Source organism: Camelus ferus, chromosome 31 (assembly GCF_009834535.1).
Source record: "Camelus ferus isolate YT-003-E chromosome 31, BCGSAC_Cfer_1.0, whole genome shotgun sequence".
NCBI lineage: Eukaryota > Metazoa > Chordata > Mammalia > Artiodactyla > Camelidae > Camelus > Camelus ferus.
Window position 1 is genome coordinate 10682446 of NC_045726.1, and position 23540 is coordinate 10705985.

General features: G+C 47.5%; 1 protein-coding gene across 1 annotated transcript; it reads left to right on the forward strand.

Moving 5' to 3' along the window:
• Nucleotides 1-206: 206 nt before the first annotated feature.
• On the forward strand, nt 207-20189 carry TRIM35 (tripartite motif containing 35). Its single transcript, XM_006194014.2, has 6 exons — nt 207-735; nt 9265-9360; nt 11772-12002; nt 15144-15166; nt 15970-16088; nt 17706-20189. Exons 1-6 carry the CDS (start codon nt 301-303, stop codon nt 18281-18283), a joined length of 1482 nt encoding a protein of 493 aa, XP_006194076.2. The 5' UTR covers nt 207-300; the 3' UTR covers nt 18284-20189.
• The last annotated feature ends 3351 nt before the right edge of the window (nt 20190-23540 follow it).

Here is a 23540-nt window from a genome sequence, read left to right on the forward strand (position 1 = left end):
GACACGGAAGCCCTACAGCACGGCTGTGGCGCTTCTTCCTGCTAAACCTGGCCGGCCCGCCCGGCACTGGCGGGTCCGCAGAGCACACCGGCCCGCCCCGCTCTTCCGGGGTTTCCCGCGCCAACCGGAACTGGGGCGGAGCCTCCCTGCACGCCCCGCACGATTGGCCGGCGCCGCTGTCGCTCAGCGCTCCGAGGGGGAAGGGGCTGGGCTCCGCTCACCGCCGGGTCCCGGGAGCCGCGAGGCGGGTGGGAGGGGCCGGAGCTAAAGTTGCGGGAGCAGGAGCCGGCGGCTGGGGCGATGGAGCCGAGCCCCGCCGTGTCCCCCGGGCCTTCTCGCTCCTTCAAGGAGGAGTTGCTCTGCGCCGTCTGCTACGACCCCTTCCGCGACGCCGTGACTCTGCGCTGTGGCCACAACTTCTGCCGCGGGTGCGTGACCCGCTGCTGGGAGGTGCAGGTGGCCCCTACCTGCCCGGTGTGCAAGGACCGCGCGGCCCCCGGCGACCTGCGCACCAACCACACCCTCAACAACCTGGTGGAGAAGCTGCTGCGCGAGGAGGCCGAGGGAGCGCGGTGGACCGGCCACCGCTCCCCGCGCCTCTGCCGCCTGCACCGCGGCCAGTTCAACCTCTTCTGCCTCGAGGACAAGGAGCTGCTGTGCTGCTCGTGCCAGGCCGACCCCCGGCACCAGGGGCACCGCGTGCAGCCGGTGAAGGACACTGCCCACGACTTTCGGGTAAGCGCGCGCGACCCGGGTGCGGGAGGTGGCCGAGCGCGCACGTGGACTGGAACCCAGCACCCCCGACCCCGCTGCTCCCGCCACTCCAGCCGGCCAGAGCCGGGTGTGCCCGGTCCTGCCTCTCCTCCTGCTGCCGGCTGGCTGCTGCCTCCTCGGGGCCCCTACTCCCTGACTCTGGTAACCTGCAGAGGCTGCCTTCTTCATCAGGGCTGGCCCAGGAGGCCTGAGATGGGAGAAGAGAGAATGTCAACAGGAATTGTGACAACTGGGTTGTAGGGCGTTCTCCAGACAGTCCCGCCCACCTCTGAAGGGCTGAGGCCGTGCACCTTTTCTACCAGCCGGGTGGGGCCCCGGCCCCGTATAGGAACAAGGTGTGGGTAAGCCCAGGAACCCTGGAACTGGGCACACTCAGGGTAGAGGTGCAGCACCCCAAGACCTGGCTGGGATATGGAGCCTTTAGCTCCCCCCTATCCATCCCTTCCCGAGCTGGCCCAATGTGTTGTGTAGCTGTGGGGAGATCAGCTGGTATATTTTCCATCACTTTCTCAGCATCCCCATGTCTGGAGTTCCAGTGGCTATAAATAAAGGAAGGAGCAACTTGTAGGGCAGAACTAACATGGAGAATTTTTTGGTATAGGAAGGGAAAATGATCAGGAAGTAAGGATTAGCCAGCTCAGGAGTTAGCAAAATCTTTGACCTTAACTGGCCCATAGTAAGAAATGTTTTTTCCATGGTGACCCAGAACACCCATATATATGCATGGTGTTCTGTTTCAGTTGAAACAAAAGTTCTGTGAAAATGTCTATTGTACTCTGGCGTTTTCTGTCGTTTGATTTTAAACATTGCACAAGGTGTGAAACACTATAATTTATTTCATCACCTATTAATACCTACTAATACGCAGGTCAGGCCCACAGTTTGGAGAACAGCTGGTCTGAAGCTGACTGTATCAAAAAGGAGGTACTGCAAGAACCCCCAATGCCTGGTCTCCAGACACTGTTTTAATGAGTTTGCTTTAATGCCTTTCTTAAGAGATGTCAAAAATTGATTACCATTCCATACACATTTTTGACAAAGTTCCGGTGAAGGGGCTGTCGTCCATTCGCTTGTTTGAACTTGCCAGTGGAATGAGCCTATAACTGCTGTCACCTTGTTTGTTTAACGGTGGTCCACAGCAATGGTGTCTTCTCATTTCCCCTGGCAGAAGCGCCAGGTCCTGATTTGGAGCAGCCGAAGTAAGTTCTGGGGGCTGGGGTCGAGGTAGGGGGTACCGTCATGACAAATCACCATGGGGCTGGCAGAGGTATAGATTGGAAGATGGGCAGGGGTCAAGGACTGGAGCACTAAGGCAGAACCCCCAAGTCTGGGCTAAGCCAGGATTTAAGGTCAGTGAGCCAGGTGCCAGGAAGCGCAGACTATCTAATGACACCTTTCTGTTTATTCAGCAGATGCTTTTTACTGCTAGGCCCTGGGGACACTGCAGGACACGGGATAAACAAGTCAGACCTTCATGGTGGCTTCAAGCAGACACCTGAGGCAGGAGGCGGTGTTAGCCAGGTGAAGGGAGTGCGGGAGGGTATTTCAGTCGCAGGTGGAGGCACGTGTAAGGGTCCTGAAGCAGGGCGGCCTGACTTGGGAGGCACTGAGAGAATTTCAGATTAGTGAGAAGGAATGAGGATGGATACAGAAGGAGCCAGGAGGCCCTGAGGCTCCACCTTTATCCTAAAGACAGCTGAGGTTTTTCAGCAGAGGAACAATGCTGTCAGATCAATGAACACTCAGAGCGATGTCTGAGGAGGAGGGGAGTCTAGTCCGGAAAGAGCTGAGGAGTGTGCTCAGCCTGATGCCGGGTGGCACTCACTGGTGTACAAGACAGCTGTGCACCGGAACTTGTCCTGGGTGCTGCGGCTGCAGAGGTCACTAAGCCAGAGCCCCGCCCATGGAGCTCACAGCTTAGTGGGCAGCCATGTTCATACTTCTTTTTTTTTTTTTTAAGTGGAGGTACTGGGGAGTACTGGGGATTGAACCCAGGACCTTGTGCGTGCTAAGCACGCACTCTACCACCTTCCCTGCTCATCCATATTAGGAAATCATGGTGCAGAGAAGTTAAGGAACTTGCTCTAGATCACCTACTACTAAGTGGAAGAGCTGGGATTTGAACCTGGGTGGCCAAGTGCCAAAGCTCTTAGCTGCTGAAAACAAATGTCTGAAATAATGGAAGAGAAATAACACAAACTGGAGACAGATGCCAGGAAATCCTGGTGATGGGCTTGGTAAGCATGGACAGAGAAGACTGCATTCTTCACTTGTTGGTAGAATTTGAGAGACCCAGGCCCCTTTGTGCCTCTATCTTTAAAGTGTGGAGCCTGACTGCCTGAGAGAGGAAGAGCTGTTGCCAAAGTTCTCACCAGTGGTCAGTGACAGCAACAAGATACAGATCCGGCCTCCTAGCTCTGGGTCCAGGAGGCCGTGTGGTGTAGTGGAGAGAACATGGATGCCCAGGGCACTTGTTGACCCGGCAAGGAGTTAGTTGAGCATGTATTTTGTGCTGAGACCCGGGGATGTGTGGTGCATGAAAGTCTCTTAACTCTGCGGAGCAAGCCTTCATTCTGTCTGCAGTTTATGGAGCACCATGTGCTTGGTGAGGGGACCTTGGCATCAGGACCTATCCCCAGGAAGCCTGCAGCCTTTCCAGGAAAGTGAGGCAATTATGCAAAGTAGGAAGTACGGTGGTAGAAGGGTCCACAGAGAGGCAACTGAACTCTACTGGGGAAATCAGAGCAGCTTTTGGAGGAAATGAAGGGGGCCTGCGAGACTTTTCAAGGCCACCTTGGGATAGTTGGGTGAAGCAGGTGGTACTTGGTCAGAAGCAGGAGCGCATATGGGACCTCAAAGGCCAGAAAACCTGGCTTGGGCCAGACAGCCCTGGCTGCAGGCATCACTCTAGCACTTTGATAAGTACTTGAAAGGATGGTGTGACAATTTTGGGAAATAATGCTTATTCTCTTCCTTGCACCCTTTCCATTTTCTGTTATATCACCTAACACTTGTGCTCACAGATATTTTGGATAAACAATTTTGTAAAATTCTTAGGGCGTTAATTTGCTGCTTAAGGAATCAAATTGTAATTTAAAAAGAAAACTAGACTATATAATCACATTCTGAATCCTTTAGTGTAAATAAAAACATCCTGTTTTGTGTGTGTTTATAATTTAAGTAATCTTGAAGGTCTTGAATGCCGGCTTTGTCCAATGAATGAATTACTGGAGACTTTATCAAGTCAAGAGAGTGAGAGGGAGACCAACTCCAACTCCCCAAAGCTCTTGTATTTATTGAGAACAGTCAGACAAAGGATGGAGGTAAAACACATCATAGGACCATGTAAGGGGCATGGTGTACCTGCAGGCATGCAGGTCAGCAGTTTTGTGAAAAGCAGAAACATTAGTCTTAATCCGTATGTTTAGGGAGAAGTTTACAATGTTTAGGGAGTATACAATCACAGTGGAAACCCGGCAGGTACGAAGGCCCCATAAAGATCAAGATCTAGCTAGATAAGGGAAGAATGCCCTGCTCTTTTCAGCAAGGGCAGAAGGTAATGTTTTTCCAAGAAGCAGAAGCAGCCCTACAGCTAACAGCCTACGCTAAGATAAGCAAGGCGTGTCTTGCTGTTTTTTAGCAGTTTTCTGCATTGCAGCCCTGCAACTTACTAGCCCGGGAATGTGCCCCCACACTTGAATGTTAGAATTTGAAGCCAAAATCAGCGCTCTTTAGCTGGGCCTGGGGCCTGTGTGATGCTCCAGACGTGTCATGGGCCGCTTATCTCCATCCAGGGCAGTGATGACCCCATGTTTGTCTGGATTAAGCTTCGCACCAGAGCCCCCACTAGTGACCCAGCCATCTCTGCTATGTCAGGTACTCCTTGGACTCCGTGCAGGGCCCTGAATGGTTGGTCCAGTTGTGACACAAGTATGTTTAGTGTTAAAATCAGAATATCAGAAGCAACCATGAAAAATATATTGTTTAGAGTCATTTGAATTCATACTTTTTACCTGTAGTGTTTTGTAGGTTAACCACTAAATGTATACAAGGGGAAAAAAATGGAATAAAAAATGCATAGTAAATCTTTAAAAAGGCAAGAAAGGGAGAAAAAGATATATTGAGCAAGCAGGACAAATAGCACAGAAGAGAAGGTAAACAAAAATGCTGCTGTACTGGCAATTACATTGAATACTCCAGCTAAATGACACCAGCTGTCCGACTGCGTAAGAAAACAAAATCCAGTTCTGCACCACTTAAATGTGATGAAGTCATTAGAGTAAAAATGCATTTGATAAAATTCAGTATCCTTTTGTGATTGGAAAAAAGTTAGCAAACTAGGAATAAAAGTAGCTTCATTAATCTACCAGAAAACGTATAGCAAATACTGTATTTAATGGTGAAACGTTTAGCATTGTCTTACAGAGATCAAGAAAAAGGCAGGAATGCCTATTATGATCACTTCTATTCAATTTTGTACTGGAGATCCTAGCTAATAAAGTAAGTCAGGAATAAAAGGCATAAGGTTTGGAAAGAAGGAAGCAACACTGGTATTATATGCAGACAGTATGATTGCATCTGTAGAGAAGTTTCTGTTGCATAGAAAATAAAAAAGGTGCTACAGATAATTATAGTTACATAAGTGAGTTTAGACAGAATGCTGGTTGCAAAATAAAGAATAAAAATCAATTGTATTTCTGTATATCAATAGCAAATAGAAAATTTAAAAATACACTTAACAATAGTATAAAAAATCAGGTATCTGGGAATAAGTGTGACAAAAAGTGTGCAGAACTCTGGCCGGTAATAATATAAACCTTTGTTGAATGACATTAAAGGAGACTAAGTGGCAAGATATACCATATTCATGGACTAGAAGGCAGTATCTAAAGATGTCAGTTATCCCCAAACTGATCTGTAGAGTCAGTTCTATCCCAGTCAAAACCCCAACATGATTATTTTGTGGAATTTGGCAAACTAATTTTAAATTTACATGCAAGTTCAAAGGGCCAAGAATTGCCAAAGCATTCCTAGGAGCTATTTATTAGATGTCAGTTTGTGTTATAGTTCCTGAAATTAAGACTGTGATATTGGTAAGAATAGGGGTAAACAGATGGGGGAACCGAGACCCAGATGTGTATGTGATGAATAACAGAGGTGGCCTTCAGACCAGTGGGGAATGGCAGTGTTCTTAAGTGGTGGTTTCTGGGACAACAAGCGACCTGGTCACACCATTCACAAAATAAACCTCAGGTATCTGCTCTAGACCCAAATGTGAAAGGAAAGCCATAAAGCTTTAAAAAAAATTATATAGGAAATTAACTTTATGACCTCAGGGTAAGGAGGTATTTTTTAAACAAAACCAACAAGCCCTAATTCCAGAGGAAAATACTGATACATTGGACTACACTGAAATTAAGAAATGTGAGCAAGATGATAGAAGATACTTATTATACATAAGATCCGTAAAAGACATGTTGTGTGTTTGTAATAAATCCTTACACACCAGTAGGAAGATGGCAGGCAGCTCAATAGAAAAAAGGTCAAAAGACTTTAGTAACAGGTATTTTAAAATAAAGATCCAAATTGTTAATAAACATTTTTCATTAACATGGCTTCTGTGGTATAAATTGGTACACCTGCTTTGGAAAAAAGTTTGGCATTTTATCTACTGAAGTTGAAGATACACATTCCTGTGACCCAGTAATTCTACCCCTAGGAATGTTCTGTAGAAGAGCCGGTGCACTTGTGCACCAGGAGACCGGAACAAGAATGTTCATACTACTTGTGTTACTCGAAGATTGTGAATGACCCAGCTGTCCATTAACAGTGGAATGGATACTTAATTATAGTATGTTTATATGGTGAGATACAATGCAACAACGAATGGGTAAACTCACACAATTATGTATTTGAATCCTGCAAACCTTATGTTACATAAGCAAGACACAAAAGAATACGTCACTTTTGCCATATTCTGTTGGTTAGAAGCAAGCGGCTAGGTCCAGCCCCTAGGGAGGGGATTCCACCAGGGCCTGAGTACCAGGAGGTGGGGCCATTTTAGAGTCTGCCTCCCTCAGTGGCCCTCTGGCCCCAGTGATTGATGTCCCTCCCACATGCGGTGTACACTCACCCCCTCCCAGGTTCCCCAAATGTCTTATCCCATTATAGCATCAGCTCAAAGTCCAGAATCTCATCATCTAAATCAGGCCCCAGTGGGGATGAGGCTTTTGAGGACAAGTGTGTATAACACATCATTCCCCAAATCTAGCAGCTTAAAACAACAACTTTCTTATTTCACAGGAGAGAAGATCACTGGGGCCTGTCTTAGGGGCTGCTTGCCACCACTGTCTAGGTCTACATCCTTGCTCTGCACATGCTAGCTGTGTGCCCTTGGGCTACTTGCTTCCCCTTTCTGTGCTTCAGTTTTATTCATCTGTAAAATGGGGCTAATAAAATTACTTACTATTAGGGATAATGTGATGATTATGTGATGTAATTTGTAAAGAAATTAGCATTGTCCCTGGCACATAGTAAATGCTCGATAAATGGTAGTCATTTATAACATGTTATTAGAATTGTTATTTTTCCAAAGGTGGGGGGGACTTGGAAAGCTCTCAGAATGTAGAGAGAAAAGAATAAAAGATGGAAAGCAAATGCTTGGCCTAGGATACAAAAGGTTGGAATCCAACCCAAAACTAGCAGTGTTTCCTCTAGGAGTCCAAGGAGATCAGAACAATGGTAAACGTTTGAAAAACTAAACCAGAAATATTTGAATCTGCTGGTTAAAGTATTGTGCACGATCCAAGCACTACTAGGATATTGGAATAAGGCAGGGAGGTGGGGGGACATGTACAGTCGGCCCTCTGTATCTGGAGGTTCCACGTCTGTTGATTTAACTAAGGGGGGAATCAAAGATATTCAGGAAAAAAATCCAGCAAGTTCCAAAAAATGAAACTTGAATTTGCCACTCTAGCAACTATCTACATAGCATTTACACTGTACTTAAACTACTTATGTAGCATTTTACACAAATACTGTGCCATTTTGATACAAGGGACTTTAGCATCCTTGGACTTTGGTATCCACGGAGTCTTCCTCGGTTACCCAGGGACGACTGTGGTTTAGATAAGGCCCTCTGGGAAGAACTGGGTCAACCCCATGATCAGATCTGTTCTTCCGTGACTGCAGACCAGCTCAGCTCAGAAAGTCGCGAAGGGAGCCTGTGAGCACAGTCTTGACAGTTGGGCACAGAGCTCTGGTTCACAGCGCATCCTGCGCCAGCTGCAGGCTGAGCAGGATGCCCTTCGGTGCTGCCCTGGGACCAGCCTAGGAGGGAACAGGTCCCTTTACCTCCTCAGCCCTGTCTCCCCATCTGTGTCAGGTACAAAACGAAGGGGCTGGTCAGAAAGAACGGAAAATACTATATGGTATCACCTATATGTGGAATCTAAAAAGACACAAATGAACTTATTTACAAAACAGAAACAGACTACTGACATAGAAAACAAACATATGGTTACCGGAGGGGAAAGGGATAGGAAGGGATAAATTGGGAGTTTGAGATTTGCAGATACTAACTGCTACATATAAAATAGCTAAACAACAAGTTTGTACTGTACAGCACAGGGAACTATATTCAATGCCTTGCAGTAACCTATAATGAAAAAGAGTATGAAAATGAATATATGTATGTATTTATATGAGTGAAACATTATGCTGTACACCAGAAATTGACACATTGTAAACTGACTATACTTCAGTTTAAAAAAGCAAAAACAAAAAACAGAAATCCATACCATGGAATGCTGCTCAACAATAAAAAAGAAAGAACTATGGATAGACACACAAGCTGGCTGAATCTTCAGAGAATGATGCTGAGCCACAAAAGACGATCCCTCAAGTTTACATACTGCGTGGTGCCACTTATATAACAATCTTGAAAAGAAAGATGGGCGTGATTATAACCAGGCAACAGGAGGGATGTTTGTGGTAACTGGACTGTTGTGTATCTTACCTGTGGTGGTAGACACGCAGACCTGCATGTGATAAAATTACATAGAAATACACACACACACAAGTAAAACTGGGGAAATCTGAGTAAGAGTAGCTACTTGTATTAATGTCAATATCCTGGAGGTGTGATAGACTATGGTTTTATAGGATGTTACCACTGGGGGAAGCTGGGTGAAGGGTACATGTGATCTCTCTGCATTATTTCTTATGTGAATCTACAATAATCTCAAAATACAAAGTTTAATTGAAAACAAAGGGGCTGGGTTAGAGGCTATCTGAGATCCTCTCTGCCATAGGACCTCGGATTCAAGGTCAGGGCTGTGTCCCGCAGCACAAGGTCGGACCAGGTTCAGTAAATGTGGTTGAGTGGTACCTGCGTCTATATGCAGCTCCAGCTGTAATGTGGTGTGTTGCCTCCCTGCCCTGCCTCCGCCCTAACCTGCCTCCCCGCCTCCTTCTCACCCTTCTCGGCAGGCCAAGTGCAGGAACATGGAGCACGCACTGCGGGAGAAAGCCAAGGCCTTCTGGGCCATGCGGCGCTCCTATGAGGCCATCGCCAAGCACAATCAGGTGCGTGAGGGCGGGGCTAAGCGGGGAGATGGGGATACCCAGGGCAGTCGGGGGAGAAGTGGGGGTGGGCTGCCCTGGCCGTGGCTGCTGCCCCAGAGTCGTCCTTCTCCAGCCCTGATGGCCTAGCACGGCCGTCTGATGCTGACTGTGGCTGTGTGGCCTCTTTAAACACCTGGGCATAGCGGCGCCAGCAGCTGTGGAGCGGCTTCCAAAGCCCCTGTGCCATCTGCGCCGTGGTGTCAGGCTGACAGCTTAGCCATGCTGCACCACCTCGCCGGGTTCCCAAGCCGGCGATGCCCCTGTTCTCACTCCCCACGTCCAGCCACGTCTCCAAAGTACACCATGTCCCCTGACACTCCCTTTCCACTGCCACTGTCCTGGCCCAGGGCACCATCACTTCTCTGGCCTCCCACCTGGACCCCATGCTTCTGCCCTTGTACTGCAATCCATGCTCCGTGGAATGGGCTTATCTTTTAGAAAAATGGATCGATTGTGTCACTCTGCTTCAGACTGCCCAGTGGCTTCCATCCCATCAGACTCCTCACCGTGGCCTCCAAATCTCTCAGCCAGCCCCTGTCTGCCCCTCAGCTTCATCTCCTCTTGAATTTGGCCAGTGCCGTCTGCCCAGCTGGCCTGGGGCAGGATGGACACTTGCGGAGTGTCCATATGTCCAAGTGACAGCACCGGTCTGCCCCTCACCCCCTGGGGCTGTGGCATTCTCCCAGGGTCAGGTGCAAAGCTCCCAGGATTCCAGCTTGCTTAATGCTTTTCCTCTAAGCCCAGTCAGTCCAGGTGGATGAGAAGTGAAAGTTTTGCGTTTACCCCTTTATTGAGAGGCTGCCAGCCGCCAGGGTGGGTTGACTTGACTTGGCACTGGCTGGGTTTCCTGCCTGCTCTGTTTTTTGTCTTCCTGTGTGACAAAATCATCCCAGATTTCATGTTCCCACCGTACAGTCTTCACGCCAGTATTTCAACAAGACCATCTTTCCTCACGTGCATTTCTTTGGTTATTAGTAAATTTGTACGTCCTTTTACAAGTGTCATAGCCATTTGCATTTCTTTTTTTTTTTTCGTGCTCACGGTGATGTTTATTTCTGTTGGTCATTTTAGACTTGCAACACATATATGTACCCATACATAACTTACAGCATTGTTATGTATATTTTCAAACCTGATTTTACCTGCCATTCCACAGCTTGTCTTTTTCACCCATATTACGGCAGGTAGATGAGAGATATCACATGTTATGTACATCTATATGACATTTAATTCTAGCTCATTATTTCACCTGCTGTCTCTGCTTACAACAATTTGTTTAAACAAATTTGTTAAACTACAATTTGTTTACCTCCTTGTTGACGGACCTCTCACTTGTTTCCTCTCTTTTTGTTCTTATAATCAATCATTTCTCTTGTGAATCCCAGTTCACATTCTTTGTCTTGGAATTTTTGTCTTTACTCCTAGTGGATTCATAAGAGCGCTTCGTAGATGAAGACTAATAACAATCTGTCACATGTTTTTTCATAGGAATTATTTTCCCTAGTTTGTCGTTTCTTTTGTAAGAAACCGTTTTCTCCCCTTCTGGGTCATTTCTCCTTTTACAGTGAATCATTTTGCCATCATATTGTAAGAGCCATAAACATACATTAAATATTCAATCCAAAGATGTGAGTTACTAACCTGCCATTGCTGGACCACGCAATTCGAGTTATTTTTCCAATAGTTATCCTGGAATTGTATTTATATATTTAACGTTATTAGTAGTCTCTTGCCCTTCAAAACTTCTTACTTCTTCCTGTTTCCAATTATCTCATTCTTTGAGGCTTCTCAATTTCACATCATGTAAGAAAGGGCTTTCTCATCTCAAGATAAGAAATACTTCTCTGCTTTTCCTTTGAGTATATTTATGGCATTGTTTTAACTATTATTTTAAATGCTTTTTGTAGCTATGATTAGGAGTGTGCATATTATTGATTCAGTTTTAAAATAAGTCCTTCCTACTACTATTTTTGGTAAGCCTCTATCAGACAAATTTGAAGTCCTAAAATTGGAAGGCAAATCATTTTTTAAAAATCATTGCTATTTGCAACAATTCATTTCTGTGAGCCAGGATTTCCCTCACGATTGCAGTCTAACCGGGTACAGAATAGTGCATGTGGAGGAAGTTACAGGACTATAGTTGTCATCCGTAAGCAGTGATTTTATTTCGTTGATTTATCAAAACAGCCTCACTGTGCTGTCTGACTGACTTTAAATTTAAATTTATAAATTCATGCTAAGAAAGCTGCATCTATATTGCGTCTGTTGAGGTTCCGCGTGTGATTCCTTTTGCAAATTGAGCTCCTTTGCTAAAAATCTGGGAGCCACTGGGCTCGGCGATGGCTGAGGTTCCCGCCGGCTGTCTGCTGCAGGTGGAGGCTACCTGGCTGGAAGGGCGGATCCGGCAGGAGTTCGACAAACTCCGCGAGTTCCTGAGGGTGGAGGAGCAGGCCATCCTGGACGCCATGGCCGAGGAGGCCAGGCAGAAGCAGCTTCTGGCCGAGGAGAAGATGAAGCAGCTTGCGGAAGACACCGAGGCTCTGGCGCACGAGATCGAGCGCCTGCAGATGGAGATGAAGGAGGATGACGTCTCTTTTCTCATGGTGAGGACCTCGACGTCCGGACTCGGCGGCAGGGCCCAGACGTTCGGGGGCCAGCGGGGAGCCCCGCCTTCCGCGCTTCCGGACGCCTGGTTGGAGGAGCCTCGGGAGGAGGTGCTCCGCCTGGGGCGGGAGGCGGAAGAACTTATGATTGTAATCGGAGCCCTTCCTCCCTCTCTGCCTCTCTGCCGTCCTCTTCCCCCTCCCTTCCTCTTACCCTTCCTCTTCCCCATTCTCTTTTTCCATCTTAATACAATGGAGTACTTTTTAGATAAACCTTTCATTTGGGACTACTTTTAGATTTATGGAAAAGTTGCGAGGATGGCAGCGTGTGCTCCCGTGCACCTCTGCGCGGGTTTCCCCTGTTAACACCATACGTCGCCTGGTGCCACAGTTGTCCAGACTAGAAAACAGACACTGGCGCACTGCTGTTACCGAAGGTCCAGACTGTTGATTTCTCCACGCCTACCCCCACGTCCTCTCTCCGCCCCAGGATCCAGTCCAGGGTCCCGCATTGCGTGTGGTTGTCGGGTCTCCTAGTCCCCTCTGCTCTGTGATGGCTTCTTAGTCTTTGCCTGTCTTTCATGACCTTGGCAGTCTCGAGGAGTACGGGCGGGTGTCCTGTAGAGTGTTCTCATGATTAGATCAGGGCTGTGAGATTTTTTGAAGACTACAAAATGAACTATTTTAAGAATTATGCAATTATTTAAATTTTTGATTTGAATATGATATTTTGGTATTCTCTTATTGTCTTAAGAAAAGGATGACTCCATTCTTTCTTTTAAAAAAATACTGAGTTTATTTCCTTTTCTTCCTTTTATTGATTTCACCCCTCTTTTCCTTCCCGTGAATCACTGTTTGTTTGCATTTGTATGTTTGTTTTGCTTTGCTGCAGGGGAGTAATCAGGTTTATTTATTACTTATTTATTTTAATGAAGGTACTGGAGATTGAACCCAGGACCTCGTGCATGCTAAGCATGTGCCCTACCACTGAGCTATACCCTGCGTCCTACTGGGTCTTTATATAAAGTTTCTATAACTTGAAAGCTAGTTTGAAAATCAGAATGGCGAGGTATCTCCTTTACTTGGAGAGCAGCTGAACTCGCTGTTTTGAAAGGAGAGTCTTTGCTGAGCAGAGTGGGAGGGACAGGGACATCCTCCATTCAGGCAGGATGTAACATCCTGGCTGGGGACCTTTGTGGGTTCTCAGCCTCATACAAAGCTTTGGACTAAGATGTCTCTAAAATGCCCGAGAAATAAATTATTTGGTGGGTTCTAAAGATTGAAATCTTGCCCAGTATCCAGTGTGCTTTCAGGGATGGTTTTGTGAGATATATAAAACGGCTTAACTGAGATATAATTTGCATGCCATGTAATTCCATTTTTTAAAATGCAAATTCAGTGGCTTTTAGTGTATTCACAGAATTGTGCAACCATCACCACAATCGATGTTAGAATGTTATCATCTTCACAAACAGAAACCCTGTACCCTGTAGCTACCCTCCCCACCAGCTCTGACCGATCGCTGATCTACTTTCCGTCTCTATAGATTTGCTTATTTTGACATTTCATGTAAGTGGAATTACACAATATATAGCCTTTTGTGACTGGCTTCTTTCACTTACCTTAATGTTTTGAAACTTCATCCATGTTGTAGCGTGTACCAGTACGTGGCTGGAGAATAGTCCGTTGTGTGGATCGATATACGATGTTTGCTTTATCCATTCATCTGTTGGTGGACATTTGGGTGGTTCCACTTTTAGCTACTATAAATAATACTGCCGTAAATACTCATGCAGAAGTTTTTGTGTGAACCTGTTTTCATTTCTCTTGGGGATGTGCCTAGGAGGAGATTTGCTGGATCATATGGTAACTCGGTTTAACTGTTTGAAGAACTGCCTGTTTTTCGAACAACGGCACTATTTACATTCCCCTGAGCAGTGTATATGGATTGTGGTTTCTCCACATCCTTGCCAACACTTACCTTCTTTTTTTGATTATAGCTGTTGTAATGGGTGCAAAGTGGTATCTCACTGTGGTTTTGATTTGCATCTCCCTGATGGCTACTGATGTTTCTATGTACCTGTTAGCCATTTGTATATCTTCTTTGGGGAAATGTACATTCAGGTCCTTTGCCCATTTTAAAACTTGAGTTGCTTATCTTTTTGTTGTTGAATTGTGTTTTTATATAATATGCTTACTAGACCTCTATCAGATACATGATTTAGAAATATTTTCTCCCATTCTGTGGGTTATCTTTTCACTTTCTTGATGACTTCCTTTGATGCACAAAAGTTTTCCATTTTCATGAAGTTCTTTTTGTCTATGTTTCTTCTGCTTCTTGTGCTTGGTGTTGTATCTCATGCATGACTCAAGGTCATGAGTTTTATAGTTTTATCTCTACATTTACGTCTTTGGTCTATTTTGAATTAATTTTTGTGTATGGTGGGAGTTAGGAAATCCAGCTTCATTCTTTTGCATGTAGATACCCAGTTGTCCCAGCACCATTTTTTGAAGACCATTCTTTTCCCATGGAATGGTCTTGGCACCCTTGCTGACAAACAAATGACAGTGCACATGAGGGTTTATTTCTAGACGTTCTTTTTTTTTTTTAACATTTTTTATTGATTTATAATCATTTTACAATGTTGTGTCAAATTCCAGTGTTCAGCACAATTTTTCGGTTATACATGAACATATATATATTCATTGTCACATTTTTTTCTCTGTGAGCTACCATAAGATCTTGTATTATTGCTAGACTTTCAGTGAGCATTGATCTGTATGTCTGTCCTTATGTTTGTACCACACTGTCTTGATTACTATTGCTTCTAATAAGTTTTGAAGTCTGGAAGTGTGAGCCACCAACTTTGTTCTTTTTTTCCGAGATTATTTTGGCTATTCTGGGTCCCTTGACTTTCCATATGAATTTGAGGATCCATGTATCAGTTTCTGCAAATAAGCCAGCTGTAATTTTAATAGGAATTGCATTGAATTTGTAGATCAGTTTGGGGAAGGGGTTATTGCCATCTTAACAATATTAAATCGTCTGATCCATGAACACGGGATGTTTGGCTCCTTTGGAGGTCAGAAATTTATGTTTTCTCTGTGTCTGTGTTTGTGTCTCTGTTTTTTATCTTTCAGAAACATAAGAGCCGAAAACGCCGGTAAGTTGACAAGGCTGGTGGAGAGGAGAGGATGAAGAGGTAGAAATACCAGGGCTGCAAACTCAGGTGGCTCCAGGGCCGGGCAGGCAGTGAGGCGAGCTGGGTGCCCTGCCGAGGGAGCGCTGGGACCAGCCAGGTGGAGAGCCCTCTACAAGGCACCCACTTCTGATGTGCGCTGCTGCAGTGTTGCTTTCCTGAGTGTAGAACATGATCATGGATGTGCCATCCTGCCTGGGGCTTCTAGTTCTCTGGGGGTTGGCCCAACCTTTAAGCTCATTTCTTGTCAGCCCCCTCCCTCTGAGAGCCTCAGGACATACTGGTTTGTGTGAATGGTTGTTGGGCTCACAGGGATGAATAAGGAAAAACTGTGCCCAGTCAGAGCTGTGCAAAGATGGAAGAGAGTGCTTTGGGCAGTAGTGAGTTCCCTGTCCCTGGAGGTATTCAAGCAAAGGGCAATGATACCTTCTGACTGTAAGACTAGAGGTGTCTTCTGACTCAGATATCCTCTGAGCTGATGCACAGTGTGATTTCTGCCCACATGGATGGGAACCATGTCTGAGAACCTCCTATTTATATTTATCCCAGTGGGAGCAGGATGGGCCTGAGTGCTGAATTCTGAAGGGGTGTGAACCACCCAGTTGGCTTCTGGTTCATCTCCTGACAGAGCCCAGTCCAGGTTTGTCTTGGGTAAAGCGACCAGTGGGTATAGGCCTGAGGCAAGGAGTCCTGTTTCAAGCTGACCCAGTTTGGCTCAGGACGCATGGCTCTGGCCCTGCCCACCAGGCCCAATTCTCCTTTCCCAGCCTCTTCTGCACGATGGAGCCGGAGCCCGTGCAGCCCGGCATGCTCATCGACGTCTGCAAGTACCTGGACTCCCTGCAGTACCGCGTCTGGAGGAAGATGGTCATGTGTGTCGAATCTGGTGAGTGGGGGCGTGGGCAGGTCTAAGAGTCAGGGGAGGGCTTCGTGCTAAGCAGAGAGCCCACTGAACCCGTTCCTTCCAGCTTCCCACCCCATCGACCTCCTCCCCACATCCCCCCACTGTCCCTTCTCCAGCCTCTTTCACATGGGTCTCTGTGCCCTGTTCCACTCCTCCCTCCACTGCTCAAACCTCTCCTGGCAGAACTCCCTCCTTGTTGGGGCCTGACACTTGGCCACCTCTTCAGAAAAAAGAAACTAACTTCTCTCTCTATTCAGAACCGTATATTTTTATTTTATTTTTTTTAGTAATTTTTTTGTTCAACTATTTTATTTTTACTTTATTTTAGCAGAGAGGGGAAGGTAATTAGGTTTATTTATTTATAATGGAGGTACTGGGGATTGAACCCACGACCTCGTGCACTCTAAGCACGCTGTCTACCACCAAACTGTATCTTCCCCCCTAGAACCGTATTTTGTGTATAATGAAAGAGCCCCTCAGTTCAGGGTTGCCTCTCCCAAGGTGATTGCAGCCCACACAAGTCACTGTGTCATGTGCTGTGGACTGAATGTTTGTGTTGTTGTCCCCCCCCCCCCAATCCTCTAACCTCCATGCATTGGAATTTGAAGGCTGGGCCTTTGGGAGGTGATTAGGGTTAGAAGAGGTCACAAGGATGGGGCCCTCTGATGGAATTAGTGCCCTTTTAGGAGGAGGCACAAGAGAGCTGGCTTCCTCGCTCTCTTCCTCCCCAATGTGAGGACACAGCAAGAAGGTGAGCATCTCTCAACCAAAAGGAGAGCTCTCACCAGAACCTGAGCGCACTGGCACCCTGATCTCGGCCTTCCAGCCTCCAGAACTGTGAGAAGTACAGTTCTGTCATTTAAACCACCCAGTCTCTGATGCTTTTGTAGTAGGAGCCCAAACAGAGACATGATTTTACAGGGAGAAATGTCAGTGACCCAGGGGCACGTTATATGCTTTTCTAAGATGTCACAGACGTCATGTGTGCATCCGGATCTCTGCCTGCATGGCTTTCTGTGTCTGTCGTAACAAAGGACTGAAGACTGGGTGCTTTAAAATGACAAATTTGTTCTCGGTTCTGGAGGCTAGAAATCCAAAGCCAGGGCGTTGGCAGGGCCATGCTCCCTCTGACACTTGGAGGGGAGGCTCCTTCTCTGCCTCTTCCTGACTTCTGGTGTTCACCGCTGACCTTGCTGGCAGCTGGAGCGCTTTGATCTGTCCCCCCAGCATCACAGGGCTTTCCCAGCATATGTGTTTATTTCTCTCTATTTTGGTAAGGACAACAGTCACTGGATTCAGGGCCATCTCTACTCTGGTCCGATCTCATCTTAAATAATTACATCTGCAACCATCCCATTCTCAAATAAGGTCACCTCCTGAGGTACTGGGGATGTAGGCTCCAGCATAGTTTTTTTGCAGGGCGCATTTTTAACCCCTGACAACACCCCTCCTCAGCCCAGAGCAGCCCGCTCCCTGCACTGGGGCCCGGTGGGACATAGTCTGCCAGTTACAGGGGACGGAAGGCATCCACCCGTGTGGCAGCCGGGCGGGATGGCAGGTTTGCCGACCTTCCCCACCTTCTTCCTGCTCTGCGCCCAGTGCCTTTCAGCTTTGATCCCAACACCGCGGCCGGCTGGCTCTCCGTGTCCGAGGACCTCACCAGCGTCACCAACCACGGCTACCGGGTGCAGGTGGAGAACCCAGAGCGCTTCTCGTCGGCGCCCTGCTTGCTGGGCTCCTGCGTCCTGTCGCAGGGCTCGCACGCCTGGGAGGTGGACCTGGGGACGCTGCCGAGCTGGCGCGTGGGGGTGGTGCGCACACGCCAGGACGCGGGCGCCGAGGGCCACTCGCACAGCTGCTACCACGACACGCGCTCGGGCTTCTGGTACGTGTGCCGCACGCAGGGCGTGGATGGGGACCACTGCGTGACGTCAGACCCCGCCACGCCGCCTCTGGTCCCCGCCATTCCGCGCCGCCTGCGCGTGGAGCTGGAGTGCGAGGAGGGCGAGCTGTCCTTCTACGACGCGGAGCGCCACTGTCACCTGTACACCTTCCATGCCCGCTTCGGAGAGGTGCGGCCCTACTTCTACCTGGGCGGCTCGCGGGGAGACGGGCCTCCTGAGCCACTGCGCATCTGCCCCCTGCACATAACGGTCAAGGAGGAGCTGGATGGCTGAGGCCCGCCCCAGCCTGCCTGATGCTGCCTGCCCGGGTCCCGTGCCTCCGTCTCGTTTTCTTTCTGTCTCTTCCCAAAGCCACACTCACCTTGGTACCTCTCTACTGCCTGTCTTCTTGCCAGGATCTTCCTACTGACCTGTCCTCTCTTTTCCCTGGCTCTGGGCCACCCCCCTCCCTTCCTCCCTCATCTTTGGTCCCTTCTCCACCCACACTTGAAAATCATCCAGGAGGTGCCTCCCTGGTCAGGCTCTTTCCAAAATTGTGGCCTCCTCTGGATGTGCATTTTCTGATCCAAATTTTAAGGTCTCTGGGGATAACGTTTGCTTCTAGAGTGAGTCTGTAATATAAATGTAGGTTTTATCATTTTCCAAGTGTGGTGAGGCCAGCAGACCAGGAGAGGACTCCTGGTGAAATGAGTTTGTTACTTAAGAGTTCCCAGGAAAAGGGACCTTTCTACGGGGCGGCCACCTGGGGAAGCACCAGTGTCCTCAGGGGGCAGCAGGAGTGAGGGGAAAGTGTAGGCGGAAGACTTATTGTGGTTTTTATGGGCGGGAACAGGCCAGACAGGGTACGGGGCAGGTGGGTTGATGATCAGCGAGTTGGAACACTTTTGACAGGCTCTGGGGCATAGTGGCTGCCCCTAGTTGTCTGATAACGTGGCCCAGGGATGATGGGGACAGGGGGATACTGGCCTGGAGTGTAAGAGCCTGGTAAAGGAGGTGGTTGGGGTAAAGCTCTGCACATGAAAGGTTGTGTCGAGAGGTGTGCTCAGAGGGGAGTTGTTTGCTGTTTCCAGGAATTTGCTCACCCTGGGAAGGGCAGTGTCCTCCTGGTCAGAGAGCCCCAGATGCCAGAGTGTTAAGTATACAGAAAGTAGAAAAAAGTTAATACAGGACCATCACCATGGCTCTGGGCAGGTCCCATGGCCTGGCTTATCCATCCCTTCATATTAGTATTTAAAACTGCTCCATGGGCCTCCCTGGGGCCCTTCAGGGCTGTGTGTGTGTGTGTGTGTGTGTGTGTGTGTGTGTGTGTGTGTGTTGTGGGGGGTGGCAGGGCTGCCCATCAGATCAGCTATGATTTATGGATTCTTGAATGATTTCCTCTGAACAGAGGTTCCAGAGCACTTAAAAAAAACAATTTAAAAACCACAGTTTAGACCCATTCTCTCTCTGGGCCTTGGTTTCCTCATCTACAAATGAGATCATAGGTCTGGAGGGTGCTGTCCTTCTGTGATTGTGTGGGGGACCTTCCCCAGATTCTTCTCACACAGGTCAGGAGAGGGGGGCACAGTCTGGAGAGATGCTGGTAGTGGGGGGCAGGGGTCCTCAGCACTCTTGTGTTTGGGGACCTCAACCCGCTGGTCTGCTGCCTTTGTTGTTTTCAACCTGATTTCTCCTGCCTCTGCCGTTACTGCCTGCAGACTTGTGCCTCCAGCTTTCCTTCCTCACGTGCCTGCAGAGAGTTTTAAATTGCCAACCCACCACGTCCTGGGACAGCATTGTAAAGTGAAATGATTTCCTGTAGGAGCAGTGTTCGAACTGGGGCACGTTCCTGACCAAGGACTCACGAACTTTCTCCTGCTTGTGTCTTCTAGTTCACAGAAACAGACATTTTAAACAGAAATGATGACCCAAAACTAAACATTGGTTGTAAATGTGATGTGTACATTGGTGGTGGCCACGGGGAGGGACGTGATAGGAGATGCCACCAGGTGAAGAGGACCAGGTGCAGGGAGGGGAGTGGCGAGGATGTCTGCGAACTGACATGAGCTGAGCTGGCCCATCCAAAGGCTCAGCTCGTCAGAGCTCAAGGCACTTTGGAGCCCAGGCATCCGAGTCCAGTGTGCACTTTCTATGATAAAGTATTTATCTAGCCCATCAAAATAAAATTTCTATGTAAAAATCTTGACTGAAATTATTTTGTTAGTTGTAATAAACTTTTAAAAATGTTTTTCATTTCCACCTTAGATGTTGGAAGAAGTTCTTTTTTTTTTTTTTAAACAGGATAATTTGGATACCCTAGGCCCCTTTTTACAAAAATAAAAAGTGATATTTGAGCTTAAGCCCACTTTTTCTTTTGATATTTTCCTTTCACTGCTCTCACAAAGCGAAAGTCCATTCATCTTGAAGCATATACTGAAATTTTTGGTTTTTATTATTGGATAATCTATTATATGGATATACTACCTTTTATTTATTCTTTCTTCAATTGGTGGAAACATTTAGGTTGTTGACGCTTTTTGCCGTTATGGATAGTGCTGCTATGAACATTTGTGTACAAGATTTTGTGTGGACGTGTGTTTTTCATTCTCTTGGGTACATACCCAGGAGTAGACTTGCTGGATCAGACGGTAACACTGTTTAACCGTCTGAAGGACTGCTAGGCTGTTTTCCAAGGTGGCTATACCACCTTCCAGGCTTACCAGCAGCGTATGAGAGCTCCAGTTGCTCCATATCCTCGTCAACACTTGTTACTGTCCATCTTTTAATTTAGCCATCCTAGTAGATGTGAAGTGGTATTTCATTGTGGTTTTGACTTGCGTTTCCCTGATGCCTAATGATAACGGCATGTCTTTTCATGTGCTCATTCTCCCTTTATATATCTTAGGGGAATTGGCTTCAGATCCTTTGCCCATTTTTGACTGGGTTATTTGCCTTTTTAATATTGAGTTGCAAGAGTTCATTGTGCATTCTAGATCCAAGTCCTTTATCAGATATATGATGTGCAAAAACTTTCTCCTATTCTGTCTCTTCACTTTCTGGGAGATGTCCTTTGTAATACAAAAGTTCCAATTTTGATGATGTCCAGTTTATTTATCTTTCCTTTTGCTGCTTGTGTATCCTAGAACTCTTAACCTCTGATGGATTCCAAGTTCTGGATCTTGGCCTGGGCGTGGGCAGTTGTCCTATTGACAAAGGAGCCCTGGTCCAAGAGTTGGTTCGTTTCTCCCTTGAACCCTCCTACCCTTGCCTCCCTCTCTCACTCGGTGCCCATGTCACTCTCCTGCTCCTGACAACATCCAGACTGGAGGCAGTGCCCCAGGCAGCATCTCCTTCTCCAGCCTCTCCCACCTTTCAGCGCATCCCACGTGCATCTGGCAGCAGCACCGTCAATCACTCTCATGCCGTCACCTGAGTGACCCCACTCCCGCCTGCCCAAGGACACTTCTCTGGGGCAGCATTCCCAGCTCATCGTTTTCCAGCTCTGCCTCTGTACCCCAAGCTCCCTGACTTCCTCATGGGCTCCCGCCAGCCTGGGTTGCCTGGCCTCAGCGGCTGGCTGACCTCACCAGAATCCCTGACACCTGTTGCTTTGTCTCCTCCAGCCACCCTGGTCCTGCCACTTACATGTTGTGTCTCGTGGACTCTTTACTTTCCCGAGTTCACTTCCTCACCTGTAAAAACAGGGATTATCCCACTTGATAAAGGTCTGAGGCCACATGCCTGTCCCCTGGCAGCCTTGGAGACATGCTTACGAGCCCCAGAGGAGATAACTAAGGGGTCCCCTTTGACCCTCCTGGCTCCTCGTCACCCCCATGTCGGCCACCAGGTACTTTCTGGTCAGAACTGAGTGCACAGTGACCATCTCCCCTGCTCCCTCCTCTGTGGAGGATGAGATTTTGCTCAATAGCATCCCATCCTCTGTTTGTTGCTCGGGGAAATCTCTTATGAACCCACAGTTAGCAGAGTGGTGGTGCTGGGATCCTTGGCACAGAGTGACTGTGCCATCCTGGGATCTTCCCAGCTCCTCAGAGTGACACTCGGGGGGCCTGCCCACCTTCGCCACCGCTCTCTCCGCAGACCCTGCATGGCCTCTGAGCCTGAGGCCCCTCGCACACCTCTGGGGGCTGCCTCTTATTGCCCGCCTGCAGTGCCTGTCCCCCTCCCTTATATGCCTTCATCTGTCCTTGGCTCCGTGGTGCCTGCTGAGGCCTGCCCTGGGCTCCCTTGCTGCCCCTGCGTGTTACCAGTTTGCTGGGTGCAGCTGTCTGTCTGTCTGCCCTGTGCGGAGGTCTTGGAGCGCAGGGCCCGCATCACCCTCACCTTTCTACCCCCAGATCCAGGTGTGCTGCTGGGACGCAACAGATAGTGACTGAGGTGTGCACGGGAGCTCAGGGAAACCGTCCCTGAAAGTTCACAAAACTGATAGCATTTCTGGGAACAGGAGAAAGCGGCCTGAACCTGAAATCCAGGCTCCTGGATCCAAATCCCAACCGGATGATTTCTGAGCACCTGAACGTTTTGAACCTTCACTCCCTCATCTAAATGCGGATTCGGGCAACTACCTCAGGCTGTTGTGGGGATTAAATAAGGGAATTTTGGGATTACAAATGCCACATATTACACCCTAAACACAGTACAGACTTAGTATGTGTGTGCTAATTTCTCAGAAACTGGGAGACTTGGAATGTTGACACTATGATTCATGTGAACAAAAAATCCCACAGGAAACTGAGACATGTAAATTATCTCTATTGGGAGTGCTCAAATTTCTTGAGACTTTTTAACAAGGACACAGACATACAACTTACATGTTTATGAAAAATGTCATTTACATGGGAAATGGTGATGTAATGACCAAGAAAAATCGAATGTATGCATATAGACATGCAACACACACACACAAAGACAACAGGGTCTTGTCTCTAATTTGTGTGTGTTGTTGGATCAGCTCATCCATTTATGTGGCTGTAAATCCCAAAGGTACAAAAGGTACCAGAACAATCTCTCCCACTTCTGCCCAAACACTCTTCCTTGTGGGCAATTATATTACCATTAAAAAAAAATTCTTCCAGAGAGATTTTATGTACAGCAATATTCTGTTTATGAGTATATTCTGGCTCCTCCAATACACTGTAATTTAAAACCCTAGCTCTGTATCTCTAAGCAACCCAATCAGAGGAGAAAACTCAAGATAAAGGATGTTATTAAAGTAATTTTCTCCCCTCAAGGGGGAGGTTTGTCATGGTTGTTTTCATGCTGTCAGTGCAACTGGTGGATTTAGCTTTTTGTGGTTTAAGTATTTCCCCCTAGGGTTTTAAAACGGGGGTGGGGGAGAGTGGAATTTAGTTGCTCCTGACATTAGAAGATCACTTGAGACCTCAAACATGTTTTTAAAATCTCAGTCCCCACCAAGGTATCTAGTGACCTAAATAGCTAATGATTAAGAGGTTGGGATAATGGGATGGACCACGTGGGTTTGAACTCTGCCTCAGCCACTATGTGACCTTGGGAGAATTCCTTAACTTCTCAG

What these genes read in the sequence shown, in the direction of transcription:
- TRIM35 (XM_006194014.2), top strand. Translation starts at nt 301, where the DNA reads ATGGAGCCGAGCCCCGCCGTGTCCCCCGGGCCTTCTCGCTCCTTCAAG. An exon ending in CCATCGCCAAGCACAATCAG is followed by an intron (nt 9,361 to 11,771) that starts GTGCGTGAGGGC and finishes TGTCTGCTGCAG; the next exon opens with GTGGAGGCTACCTGGCTGGA. An exon ending in ATGACGTCTCTTTTCTCATG is followed by an intron (nt 12,003 to 15,143) that starts GTGAGGACCTCG and finishes TTTATCTTTCAG; the next exon opens with AAACATAAGAGCCGAAAACG.